Source organism: Fusarium verticillioides, chromosome 8, assembly GCF_000149555.1.
Source record: "Fusarium verticillioides 7600 chromosome 8, whole genome shotgun sequence".
In the NCBI taxonomy this organism is placed as follows: domain Eukaryota; kingdom Fungi; phylum Ascomycota; class Sordariomycetes; order Hypocreales; family Nectriaceae; genus Fusarium; species Fusarium verticillioides.
Window position 1 is genome coordinate 2347455 of NC_031682.1, and position 14572 is coordinate 2362026.

The window sequence follows — 14572 nt, forward strand, 5'->3', positions numbered from 1 at the left end:
TCCTCCAGCATTTCTAAAACAACTCACAATGTCTCACGCATCGACACAGACTTGTCCATGCCACGCCGCAGGCGAAGATCCCGCAGAAATCACAACTCTGCACCAAGCAGCCTTTCACCAAGACAACCAACGACTAGAACACCTTCTACAAGACGGCGCTGACGTATCAGCTACACAGACGGCTCGTGACTTCACGCCACTTCACTATGCCGTGCAATTCGGCGACGAGAAAGCTGTGCAGATGCTCATTGAAGCTGGGTCCAACGTCTCCGCGGCAAGCTATGATGGCGTCACGCCGTTGCACAACACATCAGCCGGTGGTGACGTGAAAATCACTGAAGTGCTCCTAAAGGCGGGGGCCAATGTTGACAGTCGCAATATCGATGAAGAAACGCCTCTGCATGTTGTGTCATTGTTTGGGGAGACACAAATCGCTAAGCTCCTCATAGACACTGGGGCGGATGTATCGGCAAAGGATTGCTACGGGAACACAGCTTTGCATATCGCTGCAGCCCATGAGCACATTGGAATTGTCCAAATGCTTCTTGAAGCTGACGCTGATGTAAATGCAGTGAACAACAATGGGGATCCCGTGTTGCATCATGCAATAAGCGACGGACCACAATGCGTCAAATTGCTAATCGATCATGGGGCAAATATCCGCCTCAAAGGCGAAGGCGGTGACACACTCCTGCATCGCGCAGCGCAGAGCTCACCTGAACTAGCGCGAGACTTACTCAAAGCTGGCATGGACATTGAAGCGGTAAACGACGAAGGAGCATCACCTCTCCACGTTGCTGCAACGTATGGGGATATTGCATCATTGAAGATGCTGGTAGAGAGTGGAGCCGACGTCAGAGCGACCAACAATGATGGAGAGACGGCTCTGCATCTTGTGGCAGGGAACCCATCCGCACCGTATCTCGGCAGCGGGTGTGATTCAGATGAGAAGGCGAAAGCGTTGATCCAGGCTGGAGTGGATATCGAGGCGAAAGCAAAGTCTGGAAAGACACCTCTGGACTATGCGGTTGATTCTGGCGGTGAAATGGCTGAGAAAGTACTTCGTGAGATGGCGGTGTAAGTCCAGAACGGTTGAATGGGGTCTTGCTATGCTACCAAACATGTATACAGGAAGACATGGTTATCCAAAAGCTACACAATCCGTCTATAGCATGATGGCCAATTGTTATATCCAACAGAGCTAGTTCTGAATATCTCATGTACGATCGACAAGGGCCCAGGTATGATCAGCAATCTTCCCTCTCTCCTCCTCAGACCACTCCTTCTTCCCTCCAATCACCTTTCCATGATTATCGATACAAGCCCAGGACGTGCCTTTGGACTTCAACTCATCCACCGCTTTATACAGTCCATCAAGTTGTCTTTCAGCACACTGCTCAGGCTGGAGGCCGACCAATTTCGAAGCAACCTTGGACACAGCTCGGAAATACCAAGCTGAGTTCTTGGGTGTTGCTGTGTTTACAACTCCCGGATATCCGTGTGCGAAGAACTGTTTGGAGCCTTGGTTTTGAAGTGCGTGATACTGTATCATTGCGTCATTCATGGTGATACAGTGGTTGGCTGCGTGAGCAAGACTGAAAGTTTCCTTGAGGTCGAGATCATCCCAGTTCAACTTGTCAGGGCTAGCGTTGAGTCCATCTAAAACGAGAAGTACTTTCGCATCCTGGCTAAGAATGGGTCTGAGCTCTCTAATCAAGAGCTGACGGCCGTAGTAGTGCAACGCCATCTTCCTGTCAATCCCCTCAGGTGTTTCCGTCCGTCCAGCGAATGACATGATTCCCTGCGTCATCACGAGAAGATCGAGAGGACTGTTCTGGCTATTATCTCGGAACTCTTGCGCAAACTCTTTCAAAGCGTGCATTGATGTTGCGTCGACAGCGCGAAATGAGACTTTGTCAGCTGGCATGACCTGAGGTTTTGTGCGGCCCACAATGGTGATTGATGAGAACTGGTAATTGGGTGATGCTGCTAGGCGGCTAGCGATTGCGTAGCCTATACCGCTGGTGCCGCCTACTACCAGAGCGTTGGAACCGGTTATGACTTTATTCATGGTGAAGATGAGATGAGGAGAGGAGATGCAGGGTCAAACAAGATGCGCAGGGAAGAACAAGATATAATGGCGGATGGTATGACAGACCAGTCAAAGCTGGCAAATGAGCATTATTTATATTAAAAGAGTGTGATTAATGATAAGCGTTGATACTGCCCCGCTTTTATGCGCGCAGATCACTAGTGCTTATGTCGTCGCATAATCGTCTGCAAAAGGAGATTTTCCATAGCCGTCTCACAATACACATTATCCCGAGTCCGAGTCCGAAAATAATCGCGGGTGCCCGTCTACATCTCACCAACTCACAGGCTACTTCTTCAAGGAACGTATAATCTCTTCCATACGAGCAAACGCGAATTCGTCCATCACCTCCCTCCAGATCCTATCCTGAACACTCTTACCCTCTTCAGTGTAGTAGTATACGCCGAAGCTGGGATCTGTTAGCCGGTGGTGGAAAATGCGTTGCAGAAGTACTTACGGATAGATCTTCCAGTCCATCAAATACGACCCATGGGATTCCTCTCCTTTGACTATCGCTGCATCAACGTAGGTTGAGGCAGCTTGTTCCTGCGTACGGCCGACTAACTTAGTTGCTGTGGCCATCGCCATTCTCATCAGCCAAGTCCCTTTGTCCATCAACCCGGTGCCCTTTGTCATGCCTGGATCAACAAGGTTTATGACAACATCGCTTGGGTCAACATGCTGAGAGAGTTTGTCGATAAAGAAGTGACCGAGAAGCTTGGATTTCCCGTAATGCCCCATGCCGTCAAAATTAGCCTCTGAATCGAGCGCAGAGATGATATGGTCTGCCTTGGCTTCAGGCAATTCGCAGTGCATGGCGGTTCCGGAACTGACGATAGTGAGGCGGCCTGGTTTCGGAGTTGGAGCCCTTCTCTTGAGGATCGGCAAGAGAAGAACGGATAGATACATGTTAGAGAGAAAGTTGACCTGCACAATCTCTTGATGACCTGTTGCCTTGTTAAGATGGAAGGTTATATCGCCCATGCCAGCGTTGAGAATGACGAGGTCAATCCTAGGCAGAGTCTCGCAGCCCTTAGCAAAGTCCTCAATCGAGCGGTAAGACCCCATGTCAAGCTTCCAAACATCAATCTGGGGACTTGTCGATGCTGATGTTCGACGAAGCTCCTCAGCTGCAGCAGTGCCTTTGTCTTTGGATCTCACCGCCATGATGAGATGGCTTAGGTTATGCTGGAGGAGAAGCTTGGCACATGCAAAGCCGATTCCGTTGTTTGAACCGGTGATGATGGCTGTTTGACCTGAGAGATCGAGGTCCTTGGGGGGTAATTGGGGCTTGGTGCATAGTTGGGATTGGATGAAGAGTTGGCCGACGGATAGGGTAAGTGCAGGCATCTGTGACGATGCACTTCGGAAGGGAGATACGTTTTTAGCCATGGCGTGAGTAATCTGAGAGTAAAGCAAGAATTAATTTTAATGATATCGTTCTCTGAAGAAGCAGCTATCCTTTATATAAAGCATCCATCTACCTGGAATGCCCTTGTCTATCGTACTACTCTCTTGTGATCGACGTACCACTAACCAAGATTGGATAGCGATGTGGTCTTCACACCAAAGACATGATTCAATAATGCGCAGCATTAAGCTTTTCTTTCAGCTCTGTGCCTAATGGTAATGCCTTTGCATACTCCTCCCGATCTTTCGGATCAGCCCTCGCCAAACAACCGGATTGATGTCTAAATGTGGTTAGTTCAAATGATAAGATCTGCGGTAACTAGGAGCTTTTTGAAGTCCGAACAGGGGGGATAACGCTTAGCCTAATTCAGGCATCAATCTGGTCAAGCTGCGGAGTCTCGCTGATGCAGGATTGAGGCTGAGCGGATGCGAGATTTGGACCAGATTGAAGTCCTTTTTCGGATCGGTCAGCATTACTCAGTCACCTTCCGTGAACATCTGATCCCATGCCAGCCACTGAGTTTACGTTTCTGACTGTCGACGGCCATGGGCGTCCACTGGAGCCCGGCAGTCGGGCTTCGATTCGTAGTCGGTGTATGAAGGGGGTCAATGTACGGCAGGATTCGCGTCGGTCGAAGAGAAAGGCGCGTAAGGCATCGGAGACAATCGCCGCAACGGAAAGTCTCAGCAAAAATATCGAGTCCCCAGAGATTGCGTCTTGTCAAGTAACAAGTTGCGGGCCCCTTTCAAAGTCACTGCAGGTTCGTACTGATGAGCTTGGCTTTGACTCATCTCGCTTGCCATCAACGGCATGGCGATTAGGTATATCCACATCGTAAACTCAGTCATCTGTACTGACCCGAGATTGTAGTCGTGAAGTTCAACGCCCTGCTCGACGTGGCATATCCCCTCGAGACATCCTTCGAGAACATTGACCCCCAAGAATACAGCATGATCGACCACTTGACATTATTGAACGACAATAAGACTCTATTAGAGTCAATTTTCCTGGCTACATATACCGTGGATGATTTGTGTTCTGGAACCAAGCTATCACCTCGATCACAACGAATACTCTGCACCATTCTCTCATCTTTAAACAGAAGTCTTGGCTACGCTTCAGGGCAGCAATCCTACACCACGATATTCATCATCTTGATCCTTCTCTTTGCAGCTGAGTCGTTTCGAGATTTTGATGCTGTTTCAATACACCTTGACGGACTGCGGAAGTTGTTGGAACTTCGCGAGACAAAGCCGGTGCCGTTGGATTCTAAACTATTGTTCAAGATCCAGCAGGTCGACCTTAGAATGTCGTTGGCGACAGGTCGGCCACTATACTTTCCTTTCCACTATTATTATCCACAAGCGCCTGCGGGCATCATCAGGCCGCCGAGCGTTATCCACTGGCTGATGGTGCATCCTGCGTTGATGGCTTGCTATCAGACATTGCAAGCTTTGTCAAATCATGCAAACCAATATCGATGCTCGACGTTGAAAAAGTGTCTCGATTGGTTTTACTTCCAGTCTCAGGTCAGCACAGGTCAAACCCTGTTGATCGGTATTGGAAATGGTCATCTTCCTGTTGTATCCGAAGCTCTACGACTTGGCATGCTTGCCTTCTTATCCACACTCTCACGTAGCCCGACACGGAAGGCTCACCTACCAATCTTCGCCTCGCAGCTTGAGGAATGCTGTTTAGCCATGAAACAGGAGCAAGATCCCCACAAGCCATTGCTTATTTGGCTGATGTTGATGGGATGCATCTCTACTATCGACACATCCGGCTGGATATCATCAGCATGGAGTTCTTCTGTTCCTACAGACCTATCTTGGGAAGCTGTACAAAAGGTGGTTGTCGAAATTCCATGGATCCATATGATACACGACGAGCCCGGAGAACGAAACTATAGGCACCTGCAAGCTCGAAGGGACGACTGTGTCTCGTAGTTCAACCATACACATAAACTCCAAATCTACCCCAGTCCCGTCCCCATGGACAGAGAGTCCTAGATCGTCGATGAAAGGAAGCTGTGGAATAATAGTAGTTATAGTCATATCTGGGCCCGGAGTGACGATTTAGCGACTCAGTTTCAGTTTGACGTAAATATTCAACGAAACTCATATAAATCACGATGAGCTTTCCACCTATAACGAATAACTGTAACTGAGTATCGGTGTTCTTGAGTTGATATCTATCTGACCTATTATCTGAAAGGAATACGCTCCCCAGTCACCTGTGTAGGTTCTTGATTACTGGACCTGAAGTAACAGCCATCACGATGAGCTGATTGATTGTACCGTCCCGATCTTGGCATGATCTCACCCCAGCTCGCAAGACATTCCCAGCAGAACTCATAGCGGCATAGCGTACCTATCATTACAGTTAGAATGAATCAACTGGGACTGCTGGTGGGGTGACTCACAAGTCATGTGGAAGCAACCTGGGCCTTTCTGCGTATTGACTCCGCATGAAGGACACTGCTTGGTGTTGGCATTGACCCAGTCTCGAGTCTCACGGAATCGAGGGTCTCCATTCTCCTGTATGCTATCAAACTCCTCGCAGCTCAAATCAACATGCCATCTCACCTGGTGCTGGAAGCACATTTCATAACCGCATTCCTCACAAGAGACGTGGTTGCTCTCGATTAGGTCATGCATCTGTCCATAGGAACAATTGTCGGCAAGACACCATCGAAAAGAAGGCAAATTGCTCAAAGCTTCTAGCTTCAAGTATTCATCGTACCTTTGAGCGTATTAGAGCCAAGCTTTCCTACTCAAACTCAATGCTTGAAATAAGTGCTTACCTTGAAAATGTCTCTTGTCGCGAATACAGTTTCACCTCGTCGTATTCAAGTCGCCGATCGCAATCAAAAGAAGGGCAAGTAAGTAGATGACACCCAGTTCTCCCATATAGATCAAGTTCGGCTTCAATGTAGCTTTCTAAGCACTCCGTGCAGAAGTCAACAGTATGAGAGCACCTCTGGCCAAGCTTGCGTGGGAAAGGAAGAACCTTCCACTTCCAGTCTCCACCATAATCACGGCAAATGTTATTCCATTGCTCCAATACTTCACTAGTGAGATCATAAATAGGTTCAGTGCAGATAGAACATTCAACTGGAGACTGCTCTCGTCGCAGAAGCTGTGTGATAATGGGGACACGGAATACCTCGTCAGTACCATCCAGCTCCGAAATCTGAACGAGCTGGGAAGTCACGTCGTGTGGTAGAACGCTTTCAAGAGAATGTAGTTCTGAGGTCTCAAGACCAAACAAGGGTTTCATGATACCATTCGAAATAAGGTGTTGATGTAGATGCTTGGCCACTTGACGCTCTTTCAAAGTTGGCTGAGGATCAAGGGTGTCGAGTACTGACACAAGATGCTGTGCTGTATCGTATCTGTTCGAGAAGGGTTAACAATTTTGAAGCCAGGCCACTTTATACAGGCCTACATTCTCAGTACGTCACACGCATCCTTGACGTTCGCGAGTCCAAGTAGTCTCTGTAAAGCCCCACGATTCTCGAAAGCGATATTACCCGAACAGACGCCGCATGGACATGGCATCAGAACCGTTGTCCCTAAAATTTCCCACCAAGTTTGCGGTAGACCCTGTATAGACCTGACAACAGATCCAAGATAGCAGACCAAGCAGACAGAAGCAGTGCAGGTGATAGGCGGCCGGAGACATTTGGAAAACTCGTCGACGAAAGGGTATGAACTATTGGGGTTGTCTTGTTCGAATCTCATCTTATGACAAACTGAGCAATGCCGCAGTGACAATGAATCCAGATCTTGCTCGTCAAAGCACTCTTCAAAGAAATTAAACAGGCCTCGAACCTCATCGGCGCTGAGGATACTGTCTAAAGGACTCTTTACATTAGACTCCGCGTTCTCAATCTCGGAATTACACAATCCATCCTCTTGGAGTGTGTTGTGATTGCCGTGAATAGACTGTGACCTAGATAGAAGTTTGCTGATCCAGATACCCCTTGGTGTTGTTTCGAGCAATCCTAGCGGATGCCCGACACTCTGCGCTCGCATCTTGTCAAGTTCATCTGCGATTGCCTTTTTTTCGTTGAGACCTGTTTGTATATCTATATTCATTTTGCACATTCTCTGTAGCATGGATATTGATTCTTCGGTCTTTGTTGATATCTGAAGCTTCAGGGTTTTGTTTTCCTCTAAAAGATTGTTGATCGTGCCTTGCAAGTCTTCGATTCGCTGGTGCATTGGATTGAGATTGTCAGCCAGAATATCCATTATGTGCTCTGCAGATACGCTTGGTTCCGAGAGGTCATCATCACAACCGAAGCAAGGAAGCTGCGAGAGCCTCGGGATGTGCTTGGCAATGGACTGAATAGGATGTGGCAGTTGACTTTGACCAGCATCCATGTCTGATTGAATTTGATAGTAGGATGAAATCTCTTGGAAGGGAAAGTGGTTTGTAGAGTGTAAAGAGCAGGAGTTTTGGTTGTAGGAATGTGTAAGAGGGTCAGGATGGATGGTATTCATGGGAAGAGGCCCCGTTCTTATTGTCAAGACCAACGTCACAAGTGAGAACCTCTTCCAAATGTACCGATGGTCAGCTACACGACTGGCAATTGGCCGGTCGCTAAAGCCGGACGAATCCGACTAGATGACAGAGCAGTCGGCCTCCTGCATGTATAGCGGGCCCTTGAAAATGTAAAATGTCGACATGGCGGAGCTCGTTGGTTGAGCTCGAGGATGCATTTCAAACCCCGCACTAGATAACAGTTATTAGAACGCTTATCGTGCATTTCAATGGACGGGCTAAACTGATGTACCTTTGTGTAGCCGATATCTGTCTACTTCACGATGCCAGGCCACAACCCGTCCATGTCTTTATTAAGGGAGGAATGCAAGTCTGTTAAATTTCCAGAATATACGTATCTATTATACAAATCAAACGATGGGGTTTGGCTCATGTTGCTGCAGATGCGGGCTTGGCTACGCAATTGGGTCGAGGTCTACTGCCTGGATCGTGTGATTGCGCCACCATCCTGCATCCGTACTGCCAACACATAATTGACTCTGGAGGCCTACAAAGCGCTGAGGCCCAACATGCAGCTCGCAAACAAATGCCCCATCTCGCCTCATACATTTCGTATTTCGCTTTACCCAACTCTCCTTTTCCAACATCCTCTACAATGGTCAAAACCAACAAGAACAGCCCGCGATGCTGCAGAGTATGCTCTCTATCTTTCAAAACCCATTTTCTATTAGCAAAGCATTGTTTAGATGCAGAACATGAAAGCAACCAGTGCTGTGAGTACTGCGTCAAATGGTTTTGCAGCCCGGAAGCCTTGTCCCAACATAATGAAGCAAAGCATGGGAATTTGTCGGCAGTTATACTATCTCAAAACCAAGCGGTTAACGTCTCATCACCTCAGCCTCCGCGACCATTTCATTTCGAAGACCAAAGCTACGAAGGGTTCTCATCACTAGATAATTCAGTTATATACGACCGTCTCATTCGCAAATGCCATTCTTTTGAGCGACTCAAAAAGGAGGGCTATGTGCTGGGGGAGGAAGTTCCAGAGGACTCTCGGCAAGCCGCTATCACGAAACAAACCATTATGGCTACTCACCCGACCTCTCTCGATCCCAAAAGAAAGGCAGTTGCCCTAGATTGCGAAATGGCAGGTATCAGCAGTGGCGAAAGTGAAATTATATCCATCTGTGTTATCGACTTTTTCACTGGCGAACTTTTGCTTAATTCTCTTGTCAAACCTCATGAGGCCATCATTGACTGGCGTACCAACATTCATGGTATAAGGCCGGCGACACTCGCTATAGCCGCATCCCAAGGACAAGTCCTCCGTGGTTGGGAAGCAGCACGACAAGAGCTACTGAAGCATATCAACACAGAGACAGTAATGGTTGGACAGTCTCTCCAGCAAGATTTAAAAAGGCTTCGATTATCACATGGAAAGATTTTCGATACCGCTATTCTTACAGCAGAAGCAGTGTTTGGAACGGGCGCTTCCTTCGGTCGTCGATGGAGTCTTCAATCCCTCTGTGCAGACTTGTTGAAATTGCGTATTCGACAGGGCTCCAATACTCACGATGCTTTGGAAGACGCTATGGCGGCACGAGAGATTGCGTTGTGGTGCATATGCTACCCAGACAAGTTAAAGCAATGGGCAAAGAGGGCACGCAAGAAACACAAAGCTGAAAAAGCAAAACGAGCGGAGCGCAAACAAAATAGACGGAGGAATACACATTACCCAACGCCAGTCCCCCATGATGAGTTTGAGGATTATGGATATTACCATGATTATGGTGGCGAAGAGGATGATGAGATGCTTCGATGGGAGGATGTGATAGACTGGGAGATGTGGCCAAAGTCTCCTCCCTCTTCTGATTAGCATTGTAAGATAAGCATATTTATTACACTTACAGTTGCTGTTTTAACCTTTTTGTTTTTTCAGTTCAAAGCTAGAAGTCGGGCTTGTTGATGAGGTATACGAGTAAGGTACTTGAGTGGATGTCCGCTGAAACTGATCTTGCATGTAAAGTGTTATGGCAACAGAGTTGCGAATATGATTCAAGCCGTTTTTTATGCGCTATCGAAGCTAGCATCTTTTCCGTGTCGCAAAGGTTTTGTGGGTGTCCTTGTAGAAAGGTTTCCTGAGCATCGTGAAGGCACCTCGGGCGATGAGTGACCAAGGAACTATAAACGAAACTCATCACGTACCAAAATGAGTTGATGCGGTGCCATAATTGAGTCTCGAACTCGACTCCGAGTGGTAGACTATCAATAGCGTCATCTTGGCTACATACTATCATTTTATTAGAATGCTAGAACTTAAGAAGATTGAAACTTCCCTTTGAAGTTATATTTTTCATTTTCCGCGATTCTCATCCCTGTCCATTATCTAGCCTAAGCATTTGAATGAGTGACAAGACTCTTTACTTAGATACACCTCCATAGACGCGACTTTTCCAACTGCAGACATTATTTTGCGGGCCTACCAATCGCGCCCGTCGACCTGGATGAGAGAAGAAAAATACCGCGCCATTGAAGCATGGAGTCACTTCTTGTGAATATTACAGGCAAATTGCCAGACAAGCCAAATGACACCAATCACCACGCAACTCCTGCCTAATCAAGTAAGCTAAGCATAAAAATGCGGCCCGGGCCTCGATAATTATCACCCCATTCTGCTAGTGCTATATTACTAGCAGCGCAGAAGTTCTGATGATGCCAGGGGTCGGCCAGATAACAACCAAACAACTTTCACCTTAGTAGAGTAGTTTCTCGAGTCAGCCACCGGTGAAGGCCGCTGATGTCAGCGCTTGCAACAGCGTAAATGGAAATTTTGCAAGGAGTAGACCTAATCTGACAGTCTAACCATAAGTTATGAGTTCACAATTTGGTTCTTTTGCGAAAATATGTATTCTCGTATTATATAAATGCCTGGGGTTATCGCCAAGAAATGTCAGGATATCCAACTCATCCCAGTCAGTCTCACCAACAACATCATGAAGATCACCGCTTTTACATCTGCCCTTGTTGGCGCTGCCTCTGCCGCCGACACACTCTACCTCGTAAACTCCTGGAAAGGCAATGAGATCTCCAGCGGAATGGCGTACTACGCCGACGGTCACGACGCAACGGGCGGAACCGGAGGCTCTCGTCCTGATGACTATGTCGACGTCAGCCACGGAAGCCACATCATCTGGGAAGGTCAACCCGTAAAGGGTAAGTTCTTTTTCCTTAATCTCGAAGCACGACGTTAACCGGAAGCGAGGGACCTTTGGCACTGGAGTGTCGTTCACATCAAATATCTTTGCGGATGCGGCCAGCAAGCACGATAATGCCTGGGCTGGCACGGGCACCAATGGATACCATACGTACAACTGCTGGAAGCGCACTGGAGCTGTTGGAAAGCCTGTTGTGTTGTATACTGTTGATGGCTGGACAGTTGAGACTGTCTACTACTGCCGACCCTTTAATTAGAGTCAGATGGCTGGAGTGCTGCCATAGCGACTTTATGAGTCTACTGGCCTTTACTGGCGGGTAGCTTCGGTATTGCACCTTCAAACTATACTTCTTGACCATAGACATCTGAATTTACCATTATTTCTATAATCTACTACTAGTCACTGTTGTTGACTTTTCTGATTTGCTTCCTTGCTCGCACATTGAACCCCTTCACAATGGAACAAGGAAGCCTAACTAGACCGATAATGACAAAATGGGGCCCGTCTTATCTATCAGTCGATATGATCGCCATTGAGTTTCACTGCAACCCATCTGTATGCCTCAGCGAGAAGGAAACCTGACTCAACGCCTGCATCAACTCCCTCTGTGCATCAGCCGGCCACGCCGGTGCTCTCCAAGCAACAAACCCATCCGGCCTGACTAAAGAAGAACCGGTACCATCCACGCCATACAATCTGTTGAAATCGCCTTTCTTGTTCTCTGTAACATCGCTTCCAACGTGCACAAACTCAATCTTAACGTCCGTAGCTGCAGACGCTTCTGCCACGAGCTGGTTCCACCTCTCATCCTTTGATACAACGACCCAAGATGAACCGAAAAGGTCCAAAGTTGAGCTGTGATCACCGTCAAGTGCAACGTGGGGCGCTCTTGTACCTGGTTGTCCATTCCACTCATCCGGCCGCTTCACCGGAACAGATCCATCTGGACCACCGACAATAGTCTTCGAGTTGTAGATATACCCGAACTCCATCGCCACATCGTCCATAATCTCAACATTCTTTCCAGGCCATTCCTTTTCGACGACGTATCGCTTGTAGTCCTCCCTTGCAAAGATCTGGTCATGTCGGACATCTGCGACAGGTCTTCTCTCGACGTCGTACGTATCAAGAAGTTCTGGCGCGGATTTGCCGCAAAGCACAGATGCGAGCTTCCATGCAAGGTTATGCGCATCAGCTATACCGGTGTTTGCACCGTAGCCGCCACGATTGGGAGGGAGGGCATGAGCCGCATCGCCAGCGAGAAAGACACGACCAGAAGAGAACTGATCCGCGATGAGACCGCCGATGTCCCATTTACCAGTAGTGATGAGTTGGATATCTTCATCGGGGAGATCTTGTACACCAGAAGCCTTGCGGATCATGTCGCGCTGGGTTGCTTCATCGAGAATGGCTTCGGGGTCGTCGGCCTCCAGGTTCCAAGCTAGCATCCATCGTCCGCCGCCATAGGTAGTCATGAAAGCCTCGAAACCATCTTCGCGACCTTCGATCTGGAATTGACTGTAGCCGTGGTCCAGGAAATGTTGAAGTGGCTCGCATCTGAACATGATGCTCTGGAGCTTCCGAAGGAGACCGACGCCATGGCGTTGGATACCGAGACTTTCTCTAATACGGCTGCGGTTGCCATCACATGCGACCATGTATTTTGCCTTGACATGGATTTCTTCGCCGTCATTTCCGGTAGCGTTGACTGTAACGCCTTTATCATCTTGACTCCAGCCCGTGACGGTGAAGCCCAGTCTGAGATCTGCCCCAAGATCCCTTGCTCGATCTCTCAAAACAGGCTCAATGACATCTTGAGCGATAGCAACACCTTCAGTCGGCGAATACTCCGCAAAGGAAGCCGGTGGACCACCTTTGGACTTTTGCGTCCAGCCTTGTTCTTTTGTCCACTTTCCAGCAAGACTCTCAACCACGATACGGCGAGGAGGACCGCCAGACCATTGAATGCCTTTGAGTTTTGACTCAACGCCAACGGTACGGAAAAGTTCAATTGTTCGGGCAGTGTAGCCAATTGCGCGAGGATGAAGAGAACTACCGGGGTGGCGCTCTATGAGGATGGTGGGGACGTTGAAATGGGAGAGGAAGAGGGCTGTTGAGAGGCCTACAAGGCTGCCTCCAACGATCACAACGGATGTTTCTTCTGTAGTTGGCATGTCGTCTGTAGAAAAGATAAGTTGAGGGGTGGAAGGAGCGGCAATGTGATGGGGACGATATCTCATATATATACTTGTGATTGAAAATGCTGATCAAGGTCCGAAAAGAGATGCTTCGGGCCCGACGATGAGATCGGGCTGGGGACGGGACGGCACAGTTAGTTCGGGACCGGCGCCCCACTCTCGGGATCTAGACAGTCCGGGCTCGGGCCACCCGAAATCGTTCAAGAATCAATGCTCGATTTATCCTTGTTCTAAAAACCTATATTGTACTGTGTATCGACTTATATCTCCTATTTTTGACAGCGAATCTACTTAAACTTACTGATACACCGTGATCGAGTCTTGTGATCGACCATGAGCATTATCTGAATGTAGCTCGTAATAAACATGCTTCGTCAACTCCACCTCATCTGCATTCGATACAAGAACGCCATCTGTTGAATGTCTTGAGTTTTGACGGGACTTGCTTCCCCGCATGCCAGTTCCATTTGATGTAGGCTTTGATGGATCTATGTTCCCGGTTGAGCTCAGTTACTTCAGGCTGAGCTTCTTCCAGACAAATTTGATGAGCGGATGCATGGTTGGGAGGGAGCAACGTATCACAGCGCTGATCAGTCAGTATTGGTTTAATGGCGGTTTGAGGGGAAGATCCATACTGGTAGACCTCCATGCCAGTCCAGATCATTAGATCGACAGTACCCCAAGTTGGATCCGTCAGATCAACGGTGATGACCTTTGTGAGGCGGATGATGGTGACGAAACAAGGACTTGTTTTATCAGTAAAACAATCGCTACTAGAAGAGAGCCAATCACATAATACCAAAGACCAACAGAATTGCGATCAAGATCGTATGGTATAAGGGTACCTTCAAAGCCCATATATACGGGAGAGGAATAATCATCAGACCAATATCAGTGACGATACCTCCAATCACGGCCCCAACATAAAATTTGGATAGATCGATGCAATTCTGATTCGTGCCATTCCAGAAGCTAGAAATTGGCCAACATGTTCGAATCGAGGGAACGTACTACGCAATGTCAGCATTAACTGAGCGTTTTGGTGGTAAGTCTTACCCGACGATGAATTTGATATGGAGAGGTATGAGGTTCTGCACGGAATTGAGATAGCCCACGCAATGATGAAGGCGACAACGCCGTGCAGAAA

The 14572-nt window shown here is 48.1% G+C and overlaps 8 protein-coding genes across 8 annotated transcripts; 4 read left to right on the forward strand and 4 right to left on the reverse strand.

Annotated features, from left to right (window-relative positions):
- Nucleotides 1–22: 22 nt before the first annotated feature.
- FVEG_13375 (hypothetical protein) lies at nt 23–1327 on the forward strand. The gene has a single exon (XM_018902743.1). It carries the CDS (start codon nt 29–31, stop codon nt 1079–1081), a length of 1053 nt encoding a protein of 350 aa, XP_018761555.1. The 5' UTR covers nt 23–28; the 3' UTR covers nt 1082–1327.
- FVEG_13376 (hypothetical protein) lies at nt 1014–2138 on the reverse strand. Its single transcript, XM_018902744.1, has one exon. It carries the CDS (start codon nt 2069–2071, stop codon nt 1217–1219), a length of 855 nt encoding a protein of 284 aa, XP_018761556.1. The 5' UTR covers nt 2072–2138; the 3' UTR covers nt 1014–1216.
- A 242-nt stretch (nt 2139–2380) lies between these two features.
- FVEG_13377 (hypothetical protein) lies at nt 2381–3484 on the reverse strand (the record flags this gene model as incomplete). Its single annotated transcript, XM_018902745.1, has 2 exons — nt 2381–2501; nt 2550–3484. The coding sequence occupies 2 exons, from the start codon at nt 3482–3484 to the stop codon at nt 2381–2383; spliced, it is 1056 nt and encodes a 351-aa protein (XP_018761557.1).
- Nucleotides 3485–4008: 524 nt separating this feature from the next.
- Nucleotides 4009–5449, forward strand: FVEG_13378 (hypothetical protein; the record flags this gene model as incomplete). Its single annotated transcript, XM_018902746.1, has 2 exons — nt 4009–4324; nt 4374–5449. The coding sequence occupies 2 exons, from the start codon at nt 4009–4011 to the stop codon at nt 5447–5449; spliced, it is 1392 nt and encodes a 463-aa protein (XP_018761558.1).
- A 257-nt stretch (nt 5450–5706) lies between these two features.
- Nucleotides 5707–7891, reverse strand: FVEG_17513 (hypothetical protein; the record flags this gene model as incomplete). Its single annotated transcript, XM_018906761.1, has 4 exons — nt 5707–5873; nt 5926–6245; nt 6307–6897; nt 6951–7891. 4 exons carry the CDS (start codon nt 7889–7891, stop codon nt 5707–5709), a joined length of 2019 nt encoding a protein of 672 aa, XP_018761559.1.
- Nucleotides 7892–8696: 805 nt separating this feature from the next.
- On the forward strand, nt 8697–9889 carry FVEG_13379 (hypothetical protein; the record flags this gene model as incomplete). The annotated part of the gene is made up of 2 exons (XM_018902747.1): nt 8697–8706; nt 8759–9889. 2 exons carry the CDS (start codon nt 8697–8699, stop codon nt 9886–9888), a joined length of 1140 nt encoding a protein of 379 aa, XP_018761560.1. The 3' UTR covers nt 9889.
- Nucleotides 9890–11005: 1116 nt separating this feature from the next.
- FVEG_13380 (hypothetical protein) lies at nt 11006–11483 on the forward strand (the record flags this gene model as incomplete). Its single annotated transcript, XM_018902748.1, has 2 exons — nt 11006–11225; nt 11275–11483. 2 exons carry the CDS (start codon nt 11006–11008, stop codon nt 11481–11483), a joined length of 429 nt encoding a protein of 142 aa, XP_018761561.1.
- A 283-nt stretch (nt 11484–11766) lies between these two features.
- On the reverse strand, nt 11767–13401 carry FVEG_13381 (hypothetical protein; the record flags this gene model as incomplete). The annotated part of the gene is made up of 1 exon (XM_018902749.1): nt 11767–13401. One exon carries the CDS (start codon nt 13399–13401, stop codon nt 11767–11769), a length of 1635 nt encoding a protein of 544 aa, XP_018761562.1.
- Nucleotides 13402–14572: the final 1171 nt, after the last annotated feature.